At 40.9% G+C, this 9691-nt stretch overlaps 1 protein-coding gene across 1 annotated transcript; it reads right to left on the reverse strand.

Moving 5' to 3' along the window:
• Nucleotides 1–5264: 5264 nt before the first annotated feature.
• Nucleotides 5265–6197, reverse strand: LOC118663975 (olfactory receptor 10J1-like). Its single transcript, XM_036323881.1, has one exon. It carries the CDS (start codon nucleotides 6195–6197, stop codon nucleotides 5265–5267), a length of 933 nt encoding a protein of 310 aa, XP_036179774.1.
• Between the last annotated feature and the right edge of the window lie 3494 nt (nucleotides 6198–9691).

A 9691-nucleotide genomic window follows, 5' to 3' on the forward strand; every position in this document is an offset into this window, starting at 1 on the left:
TGATCTCACTTGTATGTGGAATCTAATGAACAAAATAAACTGATGAACAAAATAGACCCAGAGGCATGGAAGCATGGAACAGACTGGCAGATCTCAGAGGGAAGGGGGGAGGGGTGGAAGGAAGAGATTAACCAAGTAGCCTATAGGCATATATGCATAACCCATGAACAGAAGGCCTGGGGAGGGGGCAGGAGTGGGATGGAAGGGGTCAATGGGGGAAAAAGGGGAACAGCTGTAATACTTTCAATAATGACAATAAATAAAAACAAACAAAAAACAAGACATAGGTAGGCCTATCGATTCATTTGGGTGAATCATGTCCTAATTTTCTGCATTATCCAGGTGTAGGATCGAAGGGGAACACACTGCTTTCCATAGGGTGCCAATCGCATAAAGCCCTGCACAACCGCAGGCGGTCTATAGGGCTCTGTGTGCAACACATCAACCATCTATACAAATAGCATCACTGTGGGCAGAGGCTCTCAGGAACAGGTTACTGTAGTCGGCAGGACTCCCAAAGCCAGAATCTCAAATGGGGCTTCATCAGAAGTCGGGTTGTAAGAGTGTTTCCCTTGAACCTACCGAGAAAAGATTCAGAAGTCTTCCCAGGGAATCCAGATAAAGGCTACGGAAAACTTTCCGAAAGGTCCTCTTCACACTCACTCTCAGGTTGGAGATAGCTGTTCTGAGGAGGCAAACCTTTCTTCAAGGCAATGCTCCATAAACATGAACATTTCCCTATTGGCCCTTCTGCTATCAGGGATTCCCAAGACCTGGGTTTGACATGCACTTTCAATACATCTTACAATGCAGGTTTGGACTGTCTTTAAGCAGGAGAAGGACAATGGGTGGTAGATACGGATTATTATTAGTGTTATTTTTAAACATCAGCCCTTTATGTAGCAGCAGTCATTTGGCAAGTTCTGCCATTCCGCCTCATTTTACTCAAGGCCAAATAATCCCAAAGCCTTAAACATTTTTCACACGTCGGTACAATTTTCCCCTTTAGAGAGAAAAAACAGGAGGAATTGGGAGATTCCCAGACTTGTTTAGACAAGTGTTCAAACTGTGAGTTTAAACTAGGAACCCAACTGTTCTCAGTAAATGAGTCCAATTATGTAGAAAGTAGAGTCTCAGTGCATGAATTTGTGCATGGGTGGGGTCCAGCCAGCCCGGCCCCAATCAGGGCAGATCAGGGCTGGGCCTGTGGGGAGGAGGAGATGGCAGGAAGTTGGGGTCTGATCAGGGTCAGGCCGCCTGGAGGGAGAGACCGCAGGCGATTAGCCGGCAGGCCCTGCCCCCGATTGGGGTTTGGGGGCTGCTTGGGGGTGGGACCGGCCATTGGGAGGGGCTCTGGGCAGTGGGACAGCGGGCTCCGAACCTGAATGGGGTGGGGGTGCTGATCGGGGGCCAGCAGCCTGGTGGAGGGTCCATGGTTGGTTAGCCAGCCGGCCTTGCCCCTGATTGGGGTGGGGGTGGGGTTGATCTGGAGTAGGTGTGGGCGAGGTGAGGGGCTGCGTGGATCAAGGTGTTGGGGGCCCATCAGGGGTTGGGCCAGCTGGGGGGAGGGGCTGCAGGAGGTTGGCTGGCTGGCCCCGCCACCTATTGGGGTGAGGGGGTGATCAGGGGTGGGGCTAGCCAGGGGCAGGGGCTCTGGGCTGATCAGGCTGATGGGGGGCCCTTCAGGGATGGGGCCCGTTGGGGGAGGAGCTGCAGGAGGTTGGATGGCCAGCCCCACCCCCTATTTGTGTGGGGGTGCAATCAGTGGCAGGGCCAGCCTGGGGGAGGGGCTGTGGGCCTTTCATGGTGGCACAGGCTGATCAGGGGCAGACCAGCCAGGGAAAGGGTCCACAGGAGATTTGCTGGCTGGCCCCATGCCTGAAGAGGCCAGTTCACTGGACACAGTGGGCATTATAGCGACTGGTCATCGGTCATTCCGGTTGTTATGGACGCTCCTTTTTATATATATAGGTGACGAGGGTCAAGGCAAGACAAGGGTACTAGCTCAGGTTCCACATAGGAAAGACTGAGAGTCATGGGCTAATTTTCAAATCTGAGACAGCCAGAGCTGGTTGAGAGGTGGAATTAATAAATTTAATTTCAGAAAATATCTTCAGATCTCCCCACACTGTGAATACAGAAGAGCATCTGCATCACACGGTAGAAAGCATGTATCAGAGAAATACAGTTGCTGGATGTAACAAGTTACTTACTAACATGTAAACGTATAAGACTCACCAAGGAAATAGCTCTAATACGAGCTTCAACAAAATTGGTAACCTATCTATATACATAAAGATGAAATATGCAAATTAGGCCAGGACGCAGCACCAGTCACGCCCAGACAGGAGGAGGTTGCCCATGCAGGTGAGGCCCAGAGCGAAGAGAGAAACAGACGGGGGGCCAGCCCACAGCCCACACAGCCAAGCGCAGGCCCAGAGAGGAGATGGTGGGACCGCCTCCTGCGGAAGCAGCTCAGGTCCCTCCTGGCTCCCGTGGGTGCCAGTGGCTCGCTTCCGCCTCCTGCGCGCTGTGGTTCCCGCCTGCTCCTGTGGAAGCATCTGGCAGCCTACTGGGCACGATATCTCTCAATGGGCTACTAGTGTGATTAATAAAAGGCTTAGGAGAGTGATGATAAAAAAAATTCAAGTCAGAGACACTCTTGATTCTTTAATGCAGCCTTACCATCAAATTTTGCAACTGCCTTATTGTAGAGAATCTATTTTTAAAAAATTTTTCAACTATAGTTGACATTCAATGTCATATTAGTTTCAGGTGGACAGCATAGTGGTTAGACAGTTACATACTTTGTCAAGTGATTCCCTCTGATAAGGTTAATGCCTGCCTGACACCACACATAGTTATTACAAGATTATTGACTATATTCTCTATGCTGTACTTTACAACCCAGTGACTATTTTGTAATTGACAATTTGTACTTTTTAAAAAAAATGTGTATTTTTTTATTGATTTCAGAGAAGAAGGGAGAGGGAGAGAGAGATAGAAACTTCAATGATGAAAGAGAATCATGGATTAGCTGCCTCCTGCATGCCCCCCACTGGGGATGGAGCCCGAACCCCAGGCATGTGCCCTTGACTGGGATCGAACCCGAGACCCTTCAGTCCGCAGGCTGAGGCTCTATCCACTGAGCCAAACTGACTAGGGCCCAATTTGTACTTTTAATCCCTTCACCTTTTCACCCAGCCCTCTAACCCTCCTCCCATCTGGCAACCTTTAGTTTGTTTTCTATGTCTATGAGTTTCTCTTTCATTTGTTTGTTTATTTATTTATTTGCTTATTTAGATTCCACATGTAAGTGAAGTCATATGGTATTTGTATTTCTCTCTCTGACTTATTTCACTTAGTATATTACCCTCTCGATCCATCCATTTGGGTTAGGTATTATTCCATTTTATACTAGTATATGTACCACTTCTTTATCCATTCATCTATTAATGGGCACTAGAGTTGCTTAAGTATTTTGGCTATTGTAAATAATGCTTCAATGAACATAGGGATGAATATGTTTTTTCAAATCAGTGTTTTGGATTTCTTCAGATAAACACCCAGAAGTATAATTGCTGGGTTACAAGGAAGTTCAATTTTTAATTTTCAAGGAACAGCCGAAACTGTTTTCCATAGAGGCTGCACCATTTGCAAATCCATCAACAATGCATGAAGGTTCCCTTTTATCCACATCTTCACCAATACTTATTGTTTGTTGATTTATTGATGATAACTATTCTGATAGGTGTGCAGTGATTTCTCATTGTGGTTTTAATGTACTTTTCTCTGATGATTATTGATATTGAGCATCTTTTCATATGTTTATTGACCATCTGTATGTCCTCTTTGAGGAATGTCTACTCAGTTCCTCTACCCATTTTTAAATTGGATTGTTTATTAATTCATTAATTCATTCATTCATTTATTGCTGATATGTTGTATGAATTCTTTTTACATATTGAATATGAATTCCATCACTGGCAAATATTTGTATCACTGGAAAATATTTTCTTCCATTCAGTAGGTTGGCTTTTTATTTTTGTTTTCCTTGCCTGAGGAAGCATATCCAAAAAAATATTACTGACAGCTATGTCAGAAAGTTTACTGTTTTCTTCTAAGGGTTTTATGGTTTGGGGTCATACATTTAAATCTTTAATCTATTTTGAGTTTATTCTTGTAATGTTGTAAGAAAGTGGCCTAGCAGAATACAAATTCAACTAATTCAACAAATTCAGAATTTGGTTGAATATTTTTTGTTAATCCTCACCCAAGTATATCTTTCCAATAATTTCTAGAAAAAATGGAAGGGGGGGAGAGAAACAGAGAAAGAGAAATATCAATGTGAGAGAGACACACTAATTGGTTGCTTCCTGCACACGCCCCAACCAGGGTCAGGGATTGAGCCTGAAACTGAGGTATGTGCCATACCTGGAATCAACCCGGGACCGCTCAGTCTGTGCAATGACACTCTATCCACTAAGCCAAACCGGCTAAGGCTGGTTGCATTTTTATACACCAATAACAATTGGAAAGAAAAATGAATAAAAACAATCACTTTTGCAACTGCACAAAAAAATACCTAGGAATAAATCTAACCAAGAAAGTAAAAGACCTGTATTCAGAATATTATAAGACATTGAAGGAAGAAATTGAAGAAGATACAAATAAATGGAAGTATATACCATGCTCATAGATAAAAAGAATTAACCTCGTTAAAATCCATATTACCCAAAACAATCTATAGATTCAATGCAATCTCTATCAAAATACCTTTGGAATTTTTCACAGAACTAGAACAAATAATCATAAAATTTACATGGAACCACAAAAGACTCTGAGTAGCACAGCAATATTGAGAAAGAAGAACAAAATTGCAAATATGACGTTACCTGACCTCAAATTACACTACAAGGCCATAGTAATCAAAACATCATGGTATAGGAATGAAAACAAATGCATTGATCAATGGAACAGAATAGAGAGCCCAGAAGAAAAACACCACACATCTATATGGTCAATTAATCTGTGACAAAGGGTGCAAGAATATACAATTGGGTAAACACAGTCTTTTCAACAAATGGTGATAGGAAAAATGGACAGATACATACAAAAATTAAAATAAGATCATTTTTTTTCAGATGGCAAACATACCCAGAGTATGATAGGTTATATGTCAAACTTAGGTAGTTTGAAAAAATACCTAGGAATTTTTGGATAAGGTAGAAGGAAGGATAACTGGTCAAGTTTATCCTTAGGTCCTAGGCAAAAGGTTTTCTGCTGAAAGCACGGTGAAGGGCATTCTTGACCTCCTTGTTTCTCAGAGTATATACCACAGGGTTAAGGAGAGGAGTAAAAATGGTGTAGGTCACTGAGATCAGCTGATCCTGATCTTTGGTGTTCTCCGACTCAGGCTTGAGGTAGGCAATGGAGGCACAGCCATAGTGGACAATGACCACAATGAGGTGAGAGGCACACGTTGCAAAAGCCTTCTTTTGGCCCTCACTTGAGGCAATCTTGAGGATGGTGGAGATGATAAGGATGTAGGAGATGAAGACCAAACCCATGGGCACCACAATGACAAGGGAGCTGATGATAAAATTGATTATGTCATGTAGATTGGTGTCCGCACAGGAGAGTTTCATAACTGGGCGGATGTCACAGAAATAATGGGCCACCTCTTTACCACAAAAGGATAGCCTGAACACAGAGGAAATCTGAATGATGGCCACAAGCAGGCCAATGCTGCAGGCCCCCCAAACCAGCTGGGCACACACTTGCTTGTTCATGATGACTGTGTACCTCAAAGGTTTGCAGATGGCGACATAGCGGTCGTACCCCATTGCCGTGAGTAGAAAGCAGTTGTTGATGGCCAAAGTGATGAAAAAGAACATCTGGGTGGCACAGCCAGCCAAGGAGATGGATTGGCTTTGTCCTCTGAGGCTGGAGAGCATTTGTGGTACAATGACCAATGTGTACACAGTTTCTGAAGTTGAAAGCATACTAAGAAAGAAGTACATGGGCGTGTGAAGGTGGCGATCAGTACTGATAATTGTCACAATGATGACATTGCCAGCCAGGGTTAAAACGTACAAGTTGAGAAATATTGCAAAGAGAGTAAGTTTGTGTTCATGAAAGCTGGAGAAACCCTGGAAAAAAAATTCACTCACCACTGTGTAGTTTTCTCTCTTCATTGATAAATTCCACATCTGGAAGCTGGAGATTTAGGCCAGTCAGTCAGTATATATCCGTGCCCAATGGTTTGAGCAGGAGAACTCTAGGAGGAGTAGATAATAAGAACCTGCTCCTGGATGGATGCCAGGGAAATGGAGACGACTGCTCACTAATAGGTAAAGATAGAAAAACACAATCAGGAAGCAATTCCATGTATGCAGATTTATGTATATCAGTAAAGAGAATACACAGAGTTGTGATAAGGTAGAAGGAAGGATAACTGGTCAAGTTTAGAACAGATTTCCTGATGAGTGGGAACACAGGTGTTAGGGGAAAACTGAGGCTAAAGAAATAGAAAATGCAGTTACATTTTAAAAGCATTTTCTCCTGGATTACAATTGCATGGTTTTGTTTACCTAAAACAAATTTGCGAATCTATCCTACTTTCTTTAAAGCACAATTTTGATCTTAAACATCTTCCTTTCTAAGTTGCCAAGTAACAGATAAGTGTTTGCTTTCTCCCTGTTCCACTTGTCTGCATCTTTCATAAACCATTTTCACAAATCATTCAATAGCCTCAAACCAGACCGCCCTCCTCATTTTGAAAAAAAAAAAGTTTTTATTGAGTTTATTGGGGCAACATTGGTGAATAAAATTATATAGGCTTCAGGTGTTAAATTCTATAGAATTAGAACTATTTGTATATTGTATCGTGTATTTACCACTCAAGTCAAGTCTCCTTCCATCTTCATTTTATCTCCCCTTTGCACTCTTTACCTCCTTCCAACCCCCTTTCACTCTGGTGATTTGCCATACTGTTGTCTCTCTCTATGAGTGTGTGTGTGTGTGTGTGTGTGTGTGTGTGTGAGAGAGTAAGAGAGAGAGAGAGAGAGAGAGAGAGAGAGAGAGAGAGAGAGAGACAGAGAGACAGAGAGAGAGAGAGAGTTTTTCTTAATAATGTTCATTGGTTTTTAATGAAGCATGTTTTTCTCTTTAGTCAATACTTTACTCCAGTCTCCTCTTGCACAGAAAGTCTTCTCAATCCTATCAATCCAAGCCCTTTTCCATTGCTTGTATTGCTCTGTAACTAATTCTTATAAAATGTGTGTTATTTCTCTGTGTATTGTAGCTTGTACTTGCATATGAATTTTTATAGGTAGTCTGACACTACTCTGAACTCTCCTTTCTAATTTCTTCAGCATTATAAACTGGGTATCCGGGTAAACCAGTTTGCACATCTGTCCTATTTTCTATTTGAGGAGTAATTGGGGATCACAGTGTTCTCACTTAAAAACTAATAATGATAACAACAAAAATAATAGTCGCTTATTGCACTTTTTAGTTTATAAAGCATTTTTACATATATTATTTAACAGCATGACAATCCCATGTGTTAGGTAATTATTGTCTTCATCTTGCAGATGGAAAGTCTAAGACACCTAGGATTAGGTGATATGTCCAAAATTTTAAAAATCATAGATTCAATCTTTTAATTCTAAGGCCAGTGTGAACAGATAAAAAAAGAAGGCTATTTTGGTCTCCATTAACAAGTATTAATACATTTGCCTTACACTGGGAATGAGATTACATTGAGGAATACATTGGAAAAATTGAAAATCATTAGGAAACCGGAAGATTTTTTAGGATTATCTACATAAGTAGGTAAAATATTAGTGTATTAATTATAACACATGCCCATTCTCCTTGGCTTAATATATTCACTTCCAATTATTTATTTTAAAGAAATAATCAGAGATATGTATCAGGATGCATGTGTAAGAGGGTTTTATAATATCAATTATAATAATAAAAGTGTAATACGCTAATATGACCAGACAGCTGAATGACCGGACATCCTTCCAGACAACCTTCTGGATGAAGCCAGGGCTGTGACAGCTGAGGCAGCTGCCACAGCTGCAAGGGCTGAGCCCCTTGCACGAATTTCCTGCATCAGGCCTCTAGTTTATAATAATGAAAACCAAAAACAATGTAAATGAAAAAAGGAATGATTAAATAAATTATATCAAATTCATTTAATGGGAACTATTCACCTACATACATAGTTATATAGATACATAGGTAGATACAAAGATACATAGACCATAATTTTGTAAAAATAATATAAAGAAAAGAAAAAGAAGGAAGAAAGAAATGAAGGTAATGCATTCAATGTCACACCTGCCATTAAAAAAGTGCTGGAAACAAATATAGTAAAATGCTAAAAATAATTTGTTCTAGGTAGTAAATGGAGAATCTTAAGTTATCTTTCTCTGAATATAATACATATTTTCTTCTTAATTATTATCTCCTAAACACAGCCAAATTCTATAATTCTGCTCCAAAATGGAACTCTATTATGAGACTGCAGAGAGGACTGAGGAGAAAAAAGTGAAAGTAGGGGGTTAATTTATGGTCAACACAGGAAAGTTGACAGAACATTTTATAGCAATTTGAGCACCTCAGGACCACATCGGGAGGAAATGAACTTCAACTTTTAAAGAAAGATTGTAGAAAGGTTGGTAGAAGGAAAATCTTTCTGAACAGTGCTGGAAATACAGGGTGGTAAGTGAGGCACTGGGCTTGGGTGCAAAATTTAAGGGAGCTCCAAAAAGTCAGTAATCAAGATGAATACAATTTTAATACATTAGTTTTTAAACCTTAATGCAAAAATTTATGATGAAAAAATCCTAAAACTTTTAATAACCACAGGGTCAATTCTGGGTATTACTAAGTGAGATATAAGTAGTTGGGTGAGGTCAGAGTTTGAAATTTCCTTATTACAGATTTTTAAGAACAAAAAAAATATAAACCATTTCAAAATTTAGGGAAAAATGAACAGTACAATATGCATGTGTTAATTTTCCTCAGGATGTGGGACTAAGCTAGTCCTTAAGCATTCCTGCTTTACTGTGGCTCATAATTTATTATGGAACAAAACTCAGATCTATGGAAGAGGGAAGTCAATCCTACCTACACTAAAAGGAAAGAAAAACTCAGCCAGGCTATGGAAGAGAAAAGATTGACCTGTGCGGGTGCATTACTGCCATTCCATTTCCTCTCTCATCACCCCCCCCCACCCCCCCGGGAAAACAACGCCCCATCAAGTGACAAAGACCTGATGGGTGATGGCACTGGGACTGCAGTGTGATCCTGATCACTGAGACCACATGGCAGCCTCCGTCCCTGAAACCATGTCACCGAGAGACACAGCATTTGACACCATTTTCTGTTTCTTTATATTCTGGGTCTTTAGCCTAAAACATCTCTCCACAATTTAAAAAATGAAAAATTATTACCTTCTAGGGAAATCATTTTCTGCTTAGACCTGACAAGCACTCCTGGCTGGCCAAGGGGTTAATCTTATCCGATTCATTATTCAAATCCTTCCAGTTGGAAGCAAGCTGGGAAAACTCATATTCTTTGTAGCCTTAAGTTCTTTCATTAGAACTGAATCATAGAAACTTAGAATTAGGAGGTAACTTTAAAAGCCCAGCTTTCCTCACAAATAGTTCAC

This window comes from Myotis myotis, unplaced genomic scaffold (assembly GCF_014108235.1).
Source record: "Myotis myotis isolate mMyoMyo1 unplaced genomic scaffold, mMyoMyo1.p scaffold_m19_p_92, whole genome shotgun sequence".
Lineage (NCBI taxonomy): Eukaryota > Metazoa > Chordata > Mammalia > Chiroptera > Vespertilionidae > Myotis > Myotis myotis.

Excerpts from the sequence above, each read along its gene's own strand:
- LOC118663975 (XM_036323881.1), bottom strand. The coding sequence starts at position 6,197 with ATGAAGAGAGAAAACTACACAGTGGTGAGTGAATTTTTTTTCCAGGGT.